The sequence below is a fragment of the Anabas testudineus genome, chromosome 15, assembly GCF_900324465.2.
Source record: "Anabas testudineus chromosome 15, fAnaTes1.2, whole genome shotgun sequence".
Taxonomy (NCBI): Eukaryota; Metazoa; Chordata; class Actinopteri; order Anabantiformes; family Anabantidae; genus Anabas; species Anabas testudineus.
In genome coordinates, this window is record NC_046624.1 from 5,081,410 (window position 1) to 5,102,461 (window position 21,052).

A 21,052-nucleotide genomic window follows, 5' to 3' on the forward strand; every position below is an offset into this window, starting at 1 on the left:
TAAATATGAGCAAGTGACTGTTTTCAAGTAGCAACATGGAGCCTGGGAGATTGTTAAATGCAAGTCTAACTTTGTTAATCCTTGTCACCAGCAGCCATGGAGACCATGTAAAATCAGGTAAGTCTTCTATATTCCTGAATGGATGTTGTTCTGATTCCAGCACAAATTGAATCATGATAAAGTAGCAATGAGAAACACGATCCTGCTGAAGAGGTCTCACGTTATGTCACTGATACATACGGTGGCAAGAAAAAGTATGTGAACCTTTTGAAATTTCATGGTTTTCTACTTTGATTTGTCATAAAATGTGATCTGATCTTCATCTAAGTCGAGAGTATTAACATATATAATGTGCCTAAAATAATAACACAAAAGAAATTCTGATCTTTTATGTCTTTATTGAGAACAACCATAAAAACCTCATAGTGCTAGTGGAAGAGGTATGTGAACCCTTTGAATGAATTACTGGTTAAAGCCATTCTGTTGTACGTCTATTGTATCATCCAGCTTCTTCAGAGTTTCAGCTGACATACAGACATTCTTACATTATTCTGATTAATGTAGCCAAGTCCTGATGCATCTTTTCATATAGTTCAATCTTAGTTACGTCAGTCAAAAAGTTGAATGAAAGAAGCAAAACTAGTTTAAAATCCATGTGACTCTGCATCATGTGTCAAGATCAGGAAAATAATGACCAAAAGGCAGCCCCACCCCCCCTCCGTCCCACCACCACATAGCTTTGAACCAGCAAGTTTTTGTAAACCAGGAATGTGCCAGTTTTGCCAAAACTGCTGCAGAGTGTCAATGTGCCATTTGGCAAACTTCAGGCGTGCAGCAATGTTCCTTTTGGTAAACAGCAGCTTCCTTCGTGGTGTCCTGTCATGCACACCCTGCTAGTTCAATGTTTTACATACTGTAGACTCATGAACACACGTTAGACAGTTCCAACGATGACTTCAAATCTTTGGCTGTCACTCTGAGTTGTTTCTTTACCTCATTAATAAGTTTTGTTTTGCTGTTGTGTTGATTTTGACTGACCGCCCACTTCTTGATCTTGAGTAGTCACAGTCCTACAGTGTCTCCACTTGTAGATTGTTTGTCTAACTGTGGACTGGGGAATTTCTTTGACATCACTTTGTAACCCTTTCCAGCTTTGTGTAAATCATTCATTGTTGATCGTGGATCCTCTGAAAGCTCCTTTTGAAGAGGCATGGGTCTCATAAGCATATTCTTCTTGTGCAGAGCAAAGTGTTTTCTTGTCAGTTGAAGTAACTCTAGTCCACAAATCCAAATGGATTTTCTTAACGTAGGCTCACACTTGACTCCAGGTCATTGTTCAAAGGGTTCACATACTATTTCCACTCACACTGAGGTTTTTATGGTTGTTCTTAATAAAGACATGACAGATCTGAATTATGTTATGCACATTATATTTGTTTATATTCTTGACTTAGATGAAGATCAGATCACATTTTATGACAAAATATTGCAGAAAACCATGAATTTCCAAAACGTTGACATTCTTTTTCTTGCCACTTGTATTTATAATATTTGCTGCTATGCTATATATATTCTGTGAAGAATGTTTTGTATACCATCTGTAAGTCACATGTTTTGAATCTATACAGGACCCACTCTGAAAACAGACCAGGCGTTATTAACATTTCATAATCAGCTGACAGAAGAAGTACAGGTTTTCTATACATCTGACTACTGCTACAAGGTAAAGAACACATACTGCACTGTCTCTTGGTTTGTCTCTTCCCTTCATGTCCACATCGATCATTTTTGACTGGGATCTTTTAAAAAAAAATAATGTGCTATTGTCAGGTTATGGTTGTATTGTGCACATGTCGTTTTAACAGTTCTACCACTAAGTACCATTACATTTTTGTTTGTTTTATTTAAAGGATATTTACAGACCTGTGATATGTGAGACGTTTTATTGTTTACATACTGTCTATGCCTCTGTTGGGTTGGAGAAAAGTTAAGAGAGACAGGGATTCAGGGGACAAAGTGAAGGGTATGACATGCAACATAAAGCCACTGGCTGGGACTGAAGTATGAATGTTGTGGTTAGGGACCACTGGCTTAAACTGCAGACATTTAACAAACCTTTTGTTGTCAGGTCAATTAAGTGTTGTCGGTGTTTCACCTGTTTTACTTCTCAGTGTGTGTACCAGCATTTGGCTTCTGTGAAACCCAACAACAACAGCGCATCTGTTGTGATCAGCACTAAATTCACTCTGACCGTGCAAGTGGACGTGCAAACCAGGAATGCTACTCTGTGCAGGTAACAAGTTTAATGTTCCAACAAAGCAGCGGTGACGTCAAACCAGATGTGAATTTCCCATGACCATAGAGGTGAAACTGCTGATTTGTTTCCTGTTTATTAGCTCCTCTCGTGGGAGTGTATCACTCCTGTCTGCAGTCATAAAATAGTATGGTGGCATTTGATGATTGCGTCAGCAGCCTGTGCGGTTATTTACAGGGCTGGGGGAGTAATCCTGACCTGCTTTCTGGACCTGAGTGATGCCTTCCCTTTAACCACCTCACTGGGTATTGATCAGGAGCCTTTTGGGGGTTAATAAGACCTGACATTCCAATATTGATGAAAAGGGCTCATTAAAGCTTCAAAGCTACACGTCCTGTGGAAACCTCAGTGGGGATGTTAACTGGAGGAGACAGTTGCCATATTTATAAACAATCAGAAGTGACAAGACAGCGGGGCAGAGATTCTATCTGGAGGTCACCTGTAAACTAGTGCCCAGGCATTCAGTTGCAACCCGACATGTCTCTGGTGATATTTTTTGACCCTCTCAGAGATCCAGTCTTGGGCTTCTCAGATCAATTCTGAGGTCTCTAACCAGACTGTACTGCTATTGATTTTCTTTTCGCTTTGAAAAAACACTCCAAGTGATAGCTAGTATGTCATCCCACCGCTGGATCAATACGTGCGTGTAATGCATGTTTTTGGGGCCTGAAACTGGAGATGCAGAGAGGAAACAGGAGCACACTTTCAGTCTGCAGACACTAGGTGGTGCTCCTGAGCTGTGTGGGTGTGAAATCTTAAGGAGGCAATAGGAAGATCCTTTTACACAGTTCAGGTCAAGAAGGAAACAGCAGCAGTAAACAAACAAAAAAATACAGGGGGAATAAAAAAAAACAGCCTTTCGTTTTATGTGCTTCTTCTTTATGGACATTTCTCTATAGTTCCCTTCTTTTTTGATGCAGGTGGAGTAAGACATATGGAGAGGCTGGACATTACTCTGTGTGGATCCAGATGTCAGAGGGTGCCAGTAATTCCAGCTGTGCTCACACTGTGGAAAAAAGACCAAACAATGCGTACCTGCGTAAGTGCAAAACCGGATGATGAAATTCAGTAATCAGTTGCTTCAGTTGCACAGTTTTGAACAACTGATTGAGAGCGACCATGATAGCCTTGTTGAGACACAGTGACGGTAAAGGAATATATGTCCACGCTCTGGTCAAGCATTTGTACCTGTGTGTACGTAACTGAGTCAGCAAAGACAAGAATCACTCAACTTGTCCACATCTGCTACGCAGTAATTCCCATCCATCTCTTGGGACACGATGTGTATTGATCACATAAGACGTGCTTTCTTGAAAAGGGATTAAAGAAAAGCTTTTCTGTTTGTTTTGAAGCCCCATCTCCACACATGGAGGATTGTGGGTAATACATTAGGGAGTGTGGAGGATTAGGGCGTAATGGGATTTTGAAAGCGTCTCTCTCCATAATGTACACTCTACTTAACAATATTGCAGATTATGTTGTAGATCAGACTTTTAAGGCCAAGTAGCCATTATCTGAGCAGATATATGGTTAGTCTGACTGCACCCCTCACAGTATGATGAGCTTCCATTAGCTTCACAGACCGGTGATTATACAAACTCCCCACAGGACTTGCTCAGCTTAAGTAATGGTCTGGTCAGCAGCTCAAGATAGGTTAGACTTGCCCTGCCAGGGAATTTCAAAGTTTACTTTGGCGTCTCAGGTTGATTGACAGCAGAGTTTCATGAGGCCATTTGTTGGGTGCAATAATCTTCAAGGAAATGTTTATGTGCTGCTGCTATCAGATCCACCCTTTAATCATGTTAGTACTGTATTCTGCAGTGTAACACAGACCACAAGTCACCTGCTGAGGACTTAATTCTCACAAAGAAATCCACAATACTGAGTGATATTAAGTGTTCGGTTTGACTTTAGGAAACATGTCAATAAACTGAACATAATCTAGTTTTGTGTCAAATGCCCATGCCTGTGTATTGTAACAGTAGCTAATAGAGTGCGCTTGTTACAAAGTAGTTTTACTTCATATTCTTAGAGCCTTATAGTGTTTTAATGTGTGGACACCATAGATGCCATTAAGTGAACCCTCTGTTCAGAGTGGATGTCATAGTGTGGCACCCTATTTACATAAATGACAGGGGCAAAACAAGTCTGAACCAAAATGAACCTAAAAACTAGATTAAGCATCATGGCACTAATATCTCTGTTAACATTTGGATCTACTACACTTTATGCAGTCCTACATACTGTGCACACTGTACATGTCTCACTGTACAGGAATAAAGGATTTTCAGGATTCCTAAAACAATTAATTAATTAATAAACTTCCCCCCAATGTTTTTTCCATGATCTGGGTAGATTTCATTATTTATTTTACTAGTAACATCCAGTAAATAGTATTTTTGCCCTCTTTTATTTTAAACCTCATCTTGACCCCATTCCCATCCACAGTGCCCTGTGGCAGTCCAGCTCTTTTAATCTGTCTTTGTTTTCTCGTCCTTGTTCCAGTGTAGCCTTAGGAAATGCAAGGCCTTTCCTCTTTGGACGTCTCCAGAGTTAGATTACCCAGAGAGATTGCTCTGTGGTGAATCAACTAAGATTTTTCCATATTTTCTTGTGACTTGAGGGACTCCCTTTGACACTTAGAACCACAGTGGAATGCAGTGGTGACTTAAGCAGACAGTCTGGACAGGTTATTGAGGCCTTTTATCGACAACCACATCCTACCGTGACAGAAATGTGCAGTATAAAGCTCTTTACATGAACACCCAGTCCAAGAGTCTATGACTCTGAGGCTGATTTTACCATATCCATTTCTAAACAACTGTTTTTTTTATTGCTGTTGCAGCTATTCTGGTCGTAGCTTTCCTACTGACCATGATCGCTGGTTTATTTGTTGTGGCACCCTACATTTACAGGTAACCATGTTTTTTATGTCATCCACAATGAACATTATTCTGCACTGTTTAATCTTCCATCACAACCAGACAGACCAGACTTCTTGTCCCTTTTACAGGAGACGTTGTACATCCAAATTTCTTAAGACCATTTGCTGCCAAAGCCCACAGCACTCAGTGGATAATGTAAGTAAAATGTTGCTTCTAATGAATACATTCAAATAATATATTTAAATGCAACGAGACAGCAAAGATGCTTAATTTGATTGATTACATTAATTAAAATCCAATCACACCATTTCCATGAAACGAGTGCACGAGTGACAGTTTCATCAATATCAGCTACACAATGTTTTGATGATAAACATCTCAGTATGTTTGCACAATTTTATTCATCAGAAATATGTGGATGAGAAATCCATGACACTGATGCGGGGTCAGATATTTAGCATCTTTTTTTAGTCTTTCAGTATTACTGGAATTCTCATTTTGGTTCACAGAAGTTAAAACATTTAACTCAAGCTCGCTAAAAAATAACTGCACCATCTTAATTCCTTATGATTGACTTTATGCTTTTTTGTAATCAAACATGAATGTTTCCTTGATCCAGCAGTTACATTGCATTGTTTTCATTGGCCAGCTCTGCAGCCGAGATGCATACCAAAATTGCTCTGAGACTCCAGTCATCAAGTCATTTGGGAGACACTAATGGAATGATTGATACAAATGTTAGCAGAGCCAATTGTAGAGCAGATTTACATGGAAGCGATAGAGCATCATATCTGTCCAATCATCTTGCTTGATGGCAAGAGCTGCTGTGTATTTTTGGTCAGCATGAATAGCTTCTCTCATCCTCCCAAGCAAGATGTCTCTGTCTTCCATATGCTGCCTGGATGGCATGCAGATCCATCATAATGTATTAGTGCTGGTGTCTTCCTGCTCTGGCTCTTAAAACCGCTGCTTGGAGGCCAGTGAAGCAGGCTAATCCAACCAAGAGGGCAACAGGCCAGAGTCATCTCTAAGCTGCCTTCACAGACAGGGGGAAAAAGAGGCGCCGAAATGACCCAGAATAGAGGACACTCAAACATGTCTTTGAAGAGTTTTGACCCATGTGGCATTTCGAATTTTTGGTTTTGTCAACATTTTTACATTTTAGGACGGTTCATTGCATTGTTGTTAGGTTACATTGCCATTTCATTTACCGTATTTCTATATGTATTCTTTGTACTCCACCTCTGGAGATTTTCTTTCATTTAAATTTAGAGAGTTTAAGCAAAATTATGTAAACACTTTGAAAGAAAGCCTTGTCACTACTATAAAGGCAAATAAAAATAAAGGTAATGGCAGATTTAGAGCTGCTTTGCTGCCACAAATCTGGATGACTTGTCATTGTGGAGGGGAGAAAGTTTCTCAGGTTTATCAAGGTCTCTAATAAATAGTGTCTGTCTGCAAGCTGAAACTCAGTAGAAGCTGGATGATGTTATGATTGTACTGTTTTGCTTCAGTATTTCTGTCCTTGACAACTTTATTTCAGTCAGAGCAGGCAACAGTTTTGAATAAAATAAAGCGCTGATAAACCCACTGCTGGCTGCCTGCTCAGTCGGACAAAAAAGTATGTGAACAATAAGCATTTTTAATTTTACTTATTTCTTTAATGTGTTAAGTGAAATTGTTGGAAAAGTCTAACAAATGCCAACAAGGATAAACTGCAAAAACAAAGTGAAGAAGAGACAGGGTAGTCCAGAGAATTAACAAATGTGTTTCTTTATTACAACATTGTATATGATTGACACTAGTGTTTAGATACTGAAATTAAAAGCCAGACTACTGATTTTATCTTGTCTGCTCTCTAATTGTTTCTCCAGGATGAAGAAAACACTTTTGAGCACAATAGTGACAAATCTAAATCAAAACGTCTGCACTCACTGGACGCTTTCAGAGGGTATGTACGATATAGCATCAGTAGCCTTCCTGCTCATTACCATATGACCATGTGTGCCTTGTTCACGTGTTAATTCTTTTTTGAGCTGTCTGAGACATGATGAAAAACCACAGACCCTCTGTAATGAATAATTACAGAGGTCACAGTCTGGCCACATGTTCCCCCAAGCTTTGGTTGTCAGGCAGCAAAGCCCGGGGCATGATTTCTGATTACAGTTTGGAACAGTGTCTTTCTATTGGGCGGGAGGGATGCATGTGATTGAATCTGGGCTCCATGCTAGCCTTAATTGTGACCTAGGGGTAGACAGAAAACACGCCTCTCAGGAAACAGGATGCTGGTGTGGCTTTGACCTCCCCCTTGTCAAATAATTGATATAATAATACCAACAACATATCAGCACACATCCACACTGCCATAGATCTCCTGCCAAAAATGAAGACCGGGAGGAAATCCAGAGAAAATCAAGAAGAAAGATTCAGATTTTATTTGTCTTCCGTCGCACTTCCAGTTACAGCTCTGTCCAATCTTATGAGTTGAGGTTACACAATTGCATGTTGACTGGTGCTGACTGGTAATACTAAAATTCTCATACCTGACAACATGCTTAATCAAAGTATGACTCATCATTCAAGATTAATGATGCATGTGCCTCCTCAGCTCTGTGAGTTATGATCCATACCCCTGATAAGTATCAACTTTCCACAGAACAGACACATCAGTCATCTGCCATAAATGCTGAGACATTTCTGAAGGCAAAAGGATTTTCTTCTGTGCTGAAAGGTTTTTCCGATCATTGCTCAGACTCTACTGACATGATATACAGAGAACTGTGAAGTACGGTTGAGCATTAATTTTTCTAAAAGGATTTGGATTTTAATCTTGTGCCACCCTGCTAAAAGCCTGTCGCCAGTTTTCTTACTGTTAAAATTTGCACCGTCAGTAGTTAGCAGTGCTCTACAAGAGAAGGAACAACTACTGGAGCAAAACAATTGATTGTCAGTAGCTTTTAACAGCAGGTGGCCGACTCATTCGGTGCCTTATTTTGACTAAGCTCCAAGTTTTTCCAGCGATTCAGTTTCAAATATGCTCTGATGTTTGGCCACAAGAAAAGAACCCTGATATTTCCATCCAAGTAGTAATTTATTATGACTAGATTGGGTGTCCATGTATTTGATATGGCCAGCACAGTAGGCAACTCAATACTCTGCAGTGGCTGTAACTATCAATTTGCAACAGGGAAATGTACTAAGCCTATACTCTAATTGGTAATCCATGTACAGTGATTCAAATCAAAGAAGTCCATCAGCGTCTATTAGTCATATCCAGTTGTCACTCCTGCGAGAAAGACAAGTCTGTACGTGATCTATTAGCTATAAATCATGGAAACCAATTTCCAGACATGAATTAAGTCCATTACTGAAGTGACAAATGTTCTGTGGAGAACTTCAGAGGGATATTTACAATTTAAACCTGATTAGAAACAAGCCTGTGGTGCTTCAGCCTGGATATTATCTGTTCCTCTATTAACTTTGGTGCAACACAAAACAAAGGGATCTCACACACATCATATTAATTAAACACTTATAGTTTCCCTCAATAATGATCAGCAGCTGCAAAAGTCCAGTGTGTGTGGGATTTGTAATTTAATCTGCCAATAATGGAGCTCTCAATCACAATCACGTATCCAGAGTGTTCAATTTAAAACACGGCCAAAAACCTGTGATAGTGCAGTGATTTTCAGCAGGTCTCATCTGGCTACTGATTTAACCTTTGTCTTTGTCACTATGGTGACTAATGGATATGTTCGTCAAAATTTAAACGATAGCCTGTATGTGTGTGTGTGGGAGGGAGGGAGAGAGAACAGACACGTGCACCAGGGGTTGCTCTATTTTAATAGCCCTTTTGAGATGATAGTGGCCGATTAAAATCTTCTATCAGTAGGTTGGGGCTAAAAGAGCAGTAATGGCTTTGGTGCACTTCTAAATTGAATCTAGGCAGAACAACAAGAGGAGGCAGAGGTAGATACAGTGTACCTTATCAGACTTCTTCTTAGAGGTTGTCCTAACCTTGTTATGGCTCTCCAAGACCCCCTTATGATTCTTTTTCTTCTGGGTTAAATTAAGTAATACATGAATCAAAGCATACATTTTAAATGCTGAATGGATGGAATTTGCCTCGAAGCAAAGGCCTGTAGCCATTTGACCACACAATCATTTACATTCCCCAACATGGTCGTGTTGTCTAATGGCACCTACCGTTTTTCTGCCATGCAAAGAAAACACAGTTTTTCCTCCAGCGTCTGATTCAGTGAAGCACTCCATCACGTGTGCTGTGTTTCAGCAGCCTTGGCCAGTGCTAAGGTATAAAGTGTTTCATATATTAGATGCAAAGTCTTTAGTCAGCACTTGTGCTTGAGGAGATCCAGAGGACAAGTGTTCATTTCCTGAGTGATTCATAATGCTTAGATTGCATTACCTTGCATTTGGAATGTGACAGAATAAAAAGCCCCTTCCTGGAGCTCCTTAATTCAGATGTTGTAAGTATTAGGATGCTAACAGAACTATTACTACTACTGTATTTTATTCATTATTTCACACATCCAGCGTTATAATGGTTGTAAAGGGACTTTTCTCTATTTGTTTTTTACTGTTGCAGTACGGATAATCTTACTTTTACTGACTGACTAAGAGATATACTATAATATAGTGCCTAATTATTGCGGTGTCTTTGCAGGTTTGCCCTAACACTCATGGTGTTTGTGAACTATGGTGGAGGAGGCTACTGGTTCTTTCAACATGCACCATGGAACGGTGAAGTACAATACACGATGTGCACAGTTTAAAATATAACCTGTTTAATTTGTTGCCTGTCATCTGTCGTCTGCTTTTCAACTGAATTTAGTAGATGAAGGGACTAGGAACTTATAGTGGCCAATCTATTTTATGGACAGCAGGTAGTTCTGCAGCTTCTTCACACCAAGCTAGCTAGGCAATTGATGCATGAACTCAGGACATTTATTCTCTCTTCTCATTACATCTGCAGCATTTTCTGACCTGTTGTCATTAATCATGATAAATGAATGATCAAACACACAAGATGCCATTTTTTAAATATGAGCCATATCAAAGCTATAATCTATAGATATTAATTGTTAATAACAACCAGGGAGTAAGGAGGAGAATATGGCAAGGAGCAGTAACTGAGTAACACTCTCCTGCAGCAATGACCAGCCTTACAGTGCCTTTGAGCAAGGCGCCTGTGATTGAGACAGTTGCTGGATCCTTTTTCAATGAGAGGTTAAAGAAATGCTAGAATGGTACTGCAACTTTTAGAAAAATGTGTATTATCATCAAATTTAGGATTAGTCTTACTGCCACACCTGTATTGATTTCAGGGATGGTTTGATTAATTATCTCTTTGCTGCAGGGTTGCTACTGTCACAGGAGTGGAGATATTTATTAATCATACCTTTCCAAAATGTAAAGTTAATGACCGAAGCAGCCCTTTAAAGACATTGTTCTTCGTTCATCTTGTAGTCCTTTTGAATTGCCAACTGTTAACTTTGTGAAATGGGATCCATTTCAAGTGTCTGTGTGTCTCTTGATTTTTTTGCAGGTCTAACTGTAGCAGATCTTGTCATGCCGTGGTAGGTTAGGTCCTATTTCAATACACACATATATGCACATTTATGTACATACTGTGCATAGATGTGTTTGAACAGTTTAGTATACTGTTATTTTCCCAGGTTTGTGTTTATCATCGGGACTTCAGTATTCTTGGCTTTCACATCCATGCAGAAGAGAGGTATTAAACGCCTGCAGCTACTACGCAAAATCACATGGAGAACAGTCGTACTCCTATTGCTCGGCTTCTGCTTCCTTAACTACTCTCCTAGAGATGGACCACGTAAGTGCAAATGATGTAGCACATCCTGTAATTATTATTGGAACAAAAAAATTATATGTGGCTTCACTTGTTTTGTGCTTTTGAAATACTCACTGCAGTTAATAGGTGAAAAAGAAATTATACGATTAGATCCAGATTTATGAATAAAAAGCCAAAGCTGCAGTTCTGTGCCAGGCTTAAATGAGAGGAAGCATGCTGAAAATCTCCATTTCATCATCCACCTGGGGATTCACAGGGTGCCCCTAACACATTAGTCTGCCCTGGTGCTAATGGACTTGGGTGGTGCCCTGTGTAACTGGGTTAACAAAAATATTGTTATTGTGTGTGCAGTCTCAAAATCCAGCACCAGGGGATGTTTAACAGAGGCAGATTGAGCCAAAGTAACCGCTGCGGGAATGGACAATTACAAACAGATAGTGTTACACCATTCAGCCCCATGCAGCTGCTGTAGAGCTCGCTGCTGGAGATGCCCATAACAGCACAGTGAGTTTTACCATAAACTGCAGCTTTGCCCTCTTGTCTCCAATGACGTCCTCGGCTGTTCAGTCACTGGGGTTGATCTAATAAGAGGATGGAGTCGTATCGGCTCAATATGTGAAACAGTTTCAGTGTCAGACGAGACAGCACAAAGTGTTAACCTTTGGCATCACATGTGAGTCATTTCAAATGAATACTGATGAGATTAGATGCCCAAATTGTAGCTGAAGCTGGTTATTTTGTGTTTCTTGTCTCTTGAGTTAGAGATGTGCACATTACTTTGTTGGGTTACAGATTTAATTGACTCATTTGAAATTCCATTATGTAACCTAAACATGTTTATTTTGACTTTTCAGAAGTTGACATTTTTAACATGTTAAATTATTCTTTTCAATAAAGTGTTTTCAGGCCTGAAGATCAGCTTCAAACCCATGCTGCTGACCAGACTTCAGAGCATGTTTGAATAATCAAATGTTGTTGCCTCAGCAGTTTCTGATGGCTTTATTCAGTTGTGCTCACCTTCACTGTAGAATCATTATTTTATTCAATCTATCACTAAGAGTGCTCAGACATGGGAAGTAGACAGCAGAGCTTTTACTTCTTAAATGGTATTGAACATCAAAAATGGTCCGTTTTTACACACACAGAAAGAAAAAAGCACCTTTACATAGACTGATCAGAAAATGAAACAAAAGGTGGAACAGTTTCTCGCACTTCACCTTAAAACTCTTTCAGGCTGATTTCCATGTAAGCGACAGTTTTGGTGGGAGGCTGATAAATTATCCTGGAGGAGGTGTCGTAACCTGCATATTTAACAAAAGCGACGTTAGAAAGAGCTTCCTCTTTTCCTGTGAAAAGAGATTTCCGTCACATATTGGATTTGCCCAGATCAATGATTGAAATCATGTAGTTTTTACGGCACTTTGTGCGGCAAAGAGGTTTTCAATTAACTAATGTGTAGATTACAATCAATCTCTGAACCAGAGGCCAAGCCTATCCAGACCAATTTGTCGAGACCAAGAGATAACTGGGAATCTTTCATTAGCTTCCCACCTCCTTGACACATCCATATCCTGAAGACCGACACCATTCTTCAGGAAGTAGTCGTAAACATGAGAATATGCTCTCACGTTCAGTATTATCAATTTCCTGATCTATATTCTGGTCAAATCAACAGGAGTAGTTTCATACCATTGAGTTAGATCTGAGCCTTGTGTGAATTTTCATGTGTACATCAGTGTATTAAGAGACACACTGCCGTTGTGAGGGCTCATGCTGTGAGTTGTTCATGGTTTTCCAGTGTCCTGGTCTTGGCTGCGGATCCCTGGAGTCCTGCAGCGTCTGGGCTTCACCTACTTTGTTCTGTCTCTGCTGCAGACTTTCTGGGGCCAGAAAGAAATCCCACTGAGAGCGGTGAGCAGCTCTGTCAGGTTCACTTGCATCAGTCATTACACACTACTAAGGAAAAAAACATTAAAGGCGTCCAAGCTGAAACAATACATTTAAACAAGACAAAGAGTCTGAGGCAATGGCAGCAGCTCTGTGAGGCGTAGTTAGTTAGTTACTAGTACTAAGGTGTCTGGTCATAAACCAAAGTTTTACAACAATTGAAGGATTTAGGATGTGTCTAGACCAGGAGTCTCAAATCATAGTCCTCAAGGGCCACTGTCCTGCTTCTTTTCCACCCATGCCTGCACTTAGAGCTTCTAACTGACTGAACACACCTGAACCATTTTTTTTTTATCAGCGATAATTTAATTTTCATAATTTAAGATTATTTTGTGTTAACAAGAATTGTGTATGATGCAGTATCACTGGTGGAACCCCATCCAGGATGTGGTGCTTTATTGGCCACAGTGGCTGATTATCATCCTGCTGGAGACTCTGTGGCTGTGCATCACCTTCCTCATGCCTGTACCCAACTGCCCCACGTAAGTCCAACCAATATGTTTATTCAACCTACTGCTAAAATTGTTAATTTCACCTATCTCTCCATGCTGAGCTGATCTTCAGTTGGGGCTATAGCGCTGCAGTAGAGGTGTTAGTGTGCATCTTGTGTTGCTGGGTTATGAACCTCCATGATTTATGGGCCTGTGGTGGATGCTTCAGAGGGCATAATTAGCCAATCTCAGTCTGTCTTGTGCAATAAGAGGAGTGGAGGCAGAGGATCCATCTTCCTCGCTCTGTGTCTCCTGCTCAGTGCTGCTTTTTGTTTTTTCTTTAAGTCTTTGAGTTTTTTCCTCATTTCTGTGAACCTGCATGGCATCAGTGTTGAAATACAGTGCGTTCAATTAACAGCACCTTTTTCCCACAGAATGTTTTTTTTTTTTTTGTTTGTTTTGTAGTTTTAGTAAAATATGTGGATGTTTTGTGTACACAAGAACACGTAAACTACTGATTGCTACATGAACTTTTACAGCCTTGCATTTTTTATTTATTACCATACATTTTTTTAATTCTATTAACACTGATTATACTATATTATATGTTATCAGAGGGTATTTGGGAGCTGGTGGCCTTGGCGATAATGGTCTTTACCCAAACTGCACTGGAGGTGCAGCAGGATACATTGATAGATGGATGTTTGGTGACAACATGTACAGATACCCCACTTGCAAAGTAAGATATTTTTCACACACCACTGATTTTTTAATCTATCTATTAGAGAGTCTTGCAGGACTTTAAACCATTGAAACAATGTTGCTTGTTTTTTTGTTTTGTATTTTTACATTTTGCTTTTCCCAGGAAATATATCACACCACACAGCCCTTTGACCCCGAGGGGGTTCTGGGTACAATCAACTCGATTGTAATAGGATTTCTGGGAATGCAGGTAAGATGGCTTATTTATTTTTCCTGTATGATTCAGCAAGTATCCTACTAGAGTATTTATTTCTGAGTTTTTCTAAGTGCCCAAATTATTCTTTTGCCATTGCTTGGTAAAAATGTTTTTTGTGAAAATGTAATTTTTAAATCCATAGGTAAGTACAGGTAATAGATTGTTTTCATTTAGTCTATTTAGTCCTCATAATTTAATACATATGAAGATTAAATAGACTAATTAAAATGTTATGTTACCCATAAATTGATTTAATGAAAACATTTAGGCTGTGACACTCAAACCATTTTAAATTCACAGATCACTTACAGTCAATAAGGAAGATGTGATAAGTTAAGTAATACCAGTAAAGGTTGTTGGCCAGCAAGTAACCTGGAACAGTTTCCAGAAAGATATGTTGGTTTTATTTTTCATAAATATATCTACTTTAATCTATTGAGCATAAAAGTCCAATTCACTTCTACCGTACTTTCAAGTGGCATGCAGATTTTCAATGTCATGCTTCATCTCACCGGAATTAAGTCAAACATTTAATTAACAGAATTACAGAAAGAAAAGAATAATAGTCATGTATAGCTGTGAGTTTAATCTGAATTTGTTTTAATTCGATTTATAATAGGTTAACGAGTGGATCTTTTAAATCATTATACCAGAGATTCTTTATCTAAAAGATCAGTGGTGTTGTTAAATGCCAATACCCTGTACTAATAAACTTCCTCTTTATAATACTTGTGCACTTAAGTGAAGGTTACAGCTATTTTCTTGCCATACAGTAAGAGCACAGCTGCATTTCTTTATTGACTAAACGTTGTGAGAGAGCTTTTGATATGTAGACTGAGTCTCTGGTGACAACCCTGTTGCTCGTTACCATTTATGCTGTGGGAAGTTGCCATGCCAAACCAGCCACATTGCTCAATTCCCTGTGGGCGGTTAGCACTGAGTCTTTCAGTCAGCGAGTCTTAGACGACACACCAGGTGTCCGCTGCCCTCCTCTGTGTTCGCCTGTGCTAATGTCCTCAGCTGAAACATATTCATCATCACCAAATTAATCAGAGGGTGTGGATGACTTACACTCCACATCTGGCTCGACAGGATAGGAGAAATGTGACCGCCATGTCAGGGACGTGACATTGACACCCACATCCCAGGCCTATTTGGTTACCTGGTTGTAAATACATGGACAGAGCGATTGCCGGTGTTTACACTGTATTTCTTGTTTAATGTGCGATTGAATCAGCTTTGGTGTCTGTGCTTATCTCTGCCTCCTTTTCACCAGGCTGGGAAAATCATCATTTTCTACAAGGGGACCAACTTCCACATTCTCTGTCGATTACTTGTGTGGGCCATCATCCTGGTATGTTACATCATGTTGAGGTTTTAAACACAGCTGGTAAACTAAATGAGTCAATTGAAAATTTAAAACCAAAACAACCAATCAATTGAAACATCTTCCTGTTTCTATGACTCACACAGATCTGAGCGCTTTTATGGTCATGCTGTTTAACTTTGCCTTGCAGGTAAACTCGTGTGTTTTTAGCCACTTGGGTATTAGTCATAGCCGGTAAAGCCATTTATTAGCAAGACCTAGTAGAGGACATGTGTGTGATCTCAGTACAATTAAACAACATCCATGTGTGGCTGTGTTTCCGGGCAGACATTGGTATCCAGTGCCTCAGGGGGATATACACTGTCTCTCATTGCGTGTCTGTGCCTCACATGTGGTTTTAGATTAGAAGAGTTGCACATATTACTTACAGTCTACTGCAATCAGTATACGAGCGTCTGATTAGGAGCATGATCAGTTTATATATGTACCTGCACGCTAAATCTCAGCCAACCTTTACAGACGAAGCACATGGCAGTTTACAACCTAACAGAAAAGTCCATTGAAATCAGGAAGAAAAAGATAAATCTTGTAATAAATCTGCTTGGATAGCGTTTGAGGTCTGATTTGTTTTGGATTTGTGCACATTCTGGGTGGTCTAAAAACACAAAAAGAGACAAGCTGGCCTCTGTTTCATTTAGAAGGGGAATGTGTCCCACAGGGAGAAGCCAAGTGTTATATGAGATGGTCCATTTTGCATTTCTAAACCTGTGACAGGAGGCTGTTAGTCTGCTCTAACTAGATTGACAAACATCCACGTAGAAAGGCCAGGCTTTGCTGAACCGTGCCTGGCCACTGTTTTTATGTACATTCACTGAGAGGCTGCAGGGATGTAGCTCGTTTGCAAAACGGGGTTAGTAGGAGCCTTCATGCTGTGGAGGCAGACATCCTGAACTGGCAGTCCTGTGACCTGGAGCGATGATGGAACTGGAGGAGCTGGCTGCATCACGCCGTCTTTGAAATCAAACTGTGCAGAATGAAAAGAGGGAGCCAGCAGACTCAGCCAGAGAAAACACACAGAAGCAGAGATAAATCCCATTAGTTTAAAGTTATGTAGTTGTTGTACATTACGGTGCCTCTTCTGTAATTTTGCATATCGGGTTCCTTGAGACTGGAATGTGTAAGAATATGAGATGTATTTATTTGACCAATGTGGTTGAACCACACTGGGGGGGGGGCTTCAATTAGGGAAACAAATTTTATTTATTTTCTTTCTGTAATCGGCTCTGTCATGTAGTCAGGTTTGTCAAGTTAAGTATATTTTTATAGCCCAACATCACACACACTATCTAAATAGAATTTAAAGGCCCACAATAGCAAAGCTCTCTGCTCATACTCTAAAATGATGAGGAAAAACCTCGGCATGTAAGAAAGCGAAGAGCTCAGCTAGTGAGGAGAGTAAATGCTCTACTAACATGCTCACTTTGTTAACATGTTGTTTGCAGTGCGTAATATTGTAGTATTTTACCATTTACAAGTTGTTACAGTTTATTCTGAGAGGACATTGATGTGTGTACTAAATGTCATGGTAATCCATCCACTGACATTACCAAGAAAAGAAACGTCCAAGGACAGAAGTACAAAGGATAGATATTTTATGTTTGTAAATCATTAAAAATCCACCTTACATAAGTGAGAATCTGTTGAAATTGTACTGCGAGAATTTGATGTCATTAACCTCAATTCTTGATATGATAAATTGATAAATTTCTCCCATTATGTCTCCTGGTGCTGAATCTTATTGACTAGTATTGTGGAGCGAGTGGCCGGAAGGCGGTGAAATAAATTAGATCCATTTGGCTTTTCCTGGAGGCGTAGAGTGATAAAGTAACACATGACAAAATAAATAAACATTAGGCTTTTATGTTTTTTCCACTGTATCTCATAGTTCACCAATTAATGCCCTATCCATGATGTGGATGTTATAAAAGATTATAATGTTGGAGACAAGATATTCAGGATTAGACAGTGCTTGGTGATAGATCAGTAAAAGGACTTAAAAACCTGGTTAACTGAAATAGAGAATAACAATAAAATAGATTTTCTCACATTGCAGTGGTTAACAGAAGGAGCAGCCCATTTTTATTGATTTTTGGAAAAGATACAGATATTCAGTAATGCATAAATACAGCAGCATGTAATGGTTCCACATGTTCTGCTTATGTGTATTTTTAGTCCCGCAAAGTGTTTTCACTAACAGAGAAAGCTAAATTAGTTTCAGTGATTGGCCTGCTCTTGATATTGAATTTTCTAATACAATTTTGGCTCAGAGGAGAAGCAGGAAGCGGAGCTGAACTGCCTCTTGTTTCAAACATGTGCTCTTGACATTAGCAGGTCTCCTCAGTGGAGGAGGGAGCTCATTTTTGCACACAGGCACCCAACCACAGCACCGCTTCACAGAAAACCAGAAGGTGTTGACAGAGTAAACGACAAAGCCAGGTTTTGCATCACAGTTCGCTGTACTATGATTTCTGCGGCGGATTGATATTTAGAAGCCATCATGCCTCTTCTTCCTAATAAACAACAGCCCCTGTTAATTAAAGTCCAACGATCAGGCTCCAGAAGTGAGAGATTGAAATTGAGCGATTGCCCCACATACCAGCTCCATCCCACATCCTGCTGCCTCGATAGCCTGGAGACTCAATCCAGCCACAGCTAGGCTATTTCCACATCATCGATTCTGTCATCCATACACATGATGGATATCCACCTAACAAGCATGTTTGGATTCTGATCTACTACCCTGGGTTTTCTCTGGAGCACAAAATGTTTCTAAATCATATGTAAAGGTAAATAGATGAGACACTGAAAGGTCTTGTTGATGTAAGATTCATCAGGTCTTACACAGTTCCTCAGTGTCATGAGTTAAGACCATAACTAGAATTCAAAAAATGGTGTGACTCTCTGTTTGGAGGTGGCTCTCTGTGAAAACCACAAAATTCCAGAGTGGATGATTAAATTGTCTGGTTTATGTGACTTGATGGACCCTGTTTATTTGCCTCTGAGATTATCTGCCGGACTTGCTTGATTCTGTTGCCTCACATTTTTTTGCGGCCCGATACCACTTGCTTTATCGCCATTCATCGATTTGAAATCTGTTTCATTTCCACCCTTAGGGAATCTCTGCAGCCATCCTTTCTAAGTGCACACGAGACGAAGGATTTATACCTGTCAATAAAAACCTTTGGTAAGTGCTTCCTGACCCTCTAAATCCAGCCACTTTTCCTCACAAAAGAAAGGATGGGTTTCCAACAGGCACAAATCAGGGCTGCTAAAACACGCGTTTACTTACTTCTAACGACAGCCACGACTGTAAATAATCACCAGCACTGTCCAGAGTGTGAGATGAAGCGGTTATACATCGGCCTAACATGATCACTCTTCCTTACAGCTGGCAAAAAAAAAGTATGCTTTATCCTCTCTACCCCAGGAGCACTTACTACACATTTTACCAGCCCTGTGTAATGGAGCAGGATCAGGCTCTGGGAAAAGCAAAGTAACCGCTCCCTAACTATAATATCGCGTTTTGAAAACAAGGCATGGCACCTTGAAAAATGTTGGCGACGACTTTGCATGGAATACAGTACCATTACTACCTGAAACACAGCTTATTTTACGACCAGTGCATTTATTCCACTCCCACATTCCCCTTAATGTGATGTGAATCATTTTAATGTTTCAGCAGGAAGAATACCATTTCATCTGTGATGTGTAAGCAAATTCTTCATGATGTTCCACAGGGGCCTCACGCTAACACTGCACTCATCCCTCGCCATTACCTACCTGCTTTTTATAGGCAGTTCATCATGCACAGGTTATTGAGCTCTTGAGTACGAGTCCCTGCCTGGATGTCTAGAAGCAATTAACTCCCAGCCAGGAGCCTTTTTTTGGCCTCACTTCAGCGTAGATAAAAAATAAATAAATAAATAAAAAAGCCCACTGAAAAAAGGCACAGGGAGGCAGCCATTTTGCATTAGATGATATTACATCAAGCATTCTTGCACTTAGGAACAGACAGGAACATGACTGTCTGGCACGGCTCCACAGGGCACATGCCAGGGATCCATGCTGATGCTTTAGTCCAATCCAGAAAACTGCAGGACGATGTGCTGGAGTGGCCCAGGACCTCTGAGTGTTATTTATTTGGAGTAGAGGATTGATAGACTCCGTGTTTTTACACCCTTGTCCACACCTTACAGCGAACATTTTAGTGATGTCCCAATGCACAGAGTAAAATGCTTCCATTGTTATAAAGTCTTGTTTATGGTCTGTTTCTCTAGGTCGTTGTCCTATGTGATGTGTATGGGCTGCTTCTCCTTCCTGCTGCTTGGAGCCATGTACTTTGTCACTGATATCAAGGGTTGGTGGGCGGGACAGCCCTTCATATATCTAGGTACTGTTTATTCACAAATCAAAGGGCCTGTTGTGTGTGCTTTGCATAATACAATTTGCATTTAATATCATGAAGTAGTTAGTTATGTTTTATGTTTTGTTTTTCAGTAGAAACTTTGTCTCATTTCCTCTCCTCCTCAGGGATGAACTCCATCTTTGTGTACGTTGGCCACTCTCTCCTCGGTTTCTACTTCCCCTTCAGCTGGGAGATGCGCTTCCAGGAGAGTCACTGGGAGTGGCTCTTCCAAAGCCTGTGGGGAACTGCACTGTGGGTGCTCATTGCCTACTTTCTCTACAGGAAGAAATTCTTCCTCAAAATATAAACAGAATGAGCATCTGTCCTTTTTGAAAACTGTATGAAAATTAAACAATATTTCTGGTAAGGTAGATAGATTATTGTAACATCTGTGGGTGTCTAGAAAAACCTAGGCTACTGTTTGTGGATTAATAAATTCAGATCACTCCTAAGTGAAATACAACATCCCTACTAACATCTGACTGAACTGTACTGATCCAAGTCATCTGTTAAACCAAACAGTTAAAACGTTTTTTCTGCAAACACAAGCTGTAGCTCAGTGGAAATGATAGAAAACACTATCTGTGTTCTCACCGTCCAGTTTCTGAAGACAGTGTCGAATCCACTGTGTGTGGGCAGCTGATGCCACTTGTTTTGTACACTGAATACACTGATTAAATCAAAAATACTGAGGTGGTACTTAACAAATTAGGCCGAGTGATTCCACTACACACCAGGCCAGCTATTATGAGTCTGTTGCCATGGCCACTCTTTCTCTTTCTGTGTGTGTGTGTGTGTGTGTGTGTGTGTGTGTGTGTGTGTGTGTGTGTGTGTGTGTGTGTGTGTGTGTGTGTGTGTGTGTGTGTGTGTGTGTGTGTGTGTAGAGAGA

At 40.0% G+C, this 21,052-nt stretch overlaps 1 protein-coding gene across 1 annotated transcript; it reads left to right on the forward strand.

Annotated features, from left to right (window-relative positions):
* Positions 1–35: 35 nt before the first annotated feature.
* Positions 36–20,470, forward strand: si:dkey-192p21.6 (uncharacterized protein LOC565246 homolog). The gene is made up of 18 exons (XM_026356049.1): positions 36–117; positions 1,629–1,723; positions 2,172–2,293; positions 3,235–3,353; positions 5,160–5,229; positions 5,328–5,394; positions 7,074–7,150; positions 9,884–9,960; positions 10,766–10,796; positions 10,896–11,056; positions 12,834–12,946; positions 13,343–13,464; positions 14,029–14,152; positions 14,279–14,365; positions 15,648–15,725; positions 18,872–18,942; positions 20,036–20,148; positions 20,289–20,470. Exons 1-18 carry the CDS (start codon positions 36–38, stop codon positions 20,468–20,470), a joined length of 1,791 nt encoding a protein of 596 aa, XP_026211834.1.
* The last annotated feature ends 582 nt before the right edge of the window (positions 20,471–21,052 follow it).

Coding starts and splice junctions, on each gene's coding strand:
- si:dkey-192p21.6 (XM_026356049.1), top strand. CDS start 36: ATGGAGCCTGGGAGATTGTTAAATGCAAGTCTAACTTTGTTAATCCTT. Junction 7,151..9,883: donor TCACTGGACGCTTTCAGAGG/GTATGTACGATA, acceptor GTGTCTTTGCAG/GTTTGCCCTAACACTCATGG. Junction 20,149..20,288: donor ACAGCCCTTCATATATCTAG/GTACTGTTTATT, acceptor TCTCCTCCTCAG/GGATGAACTCCATCTTTGTG.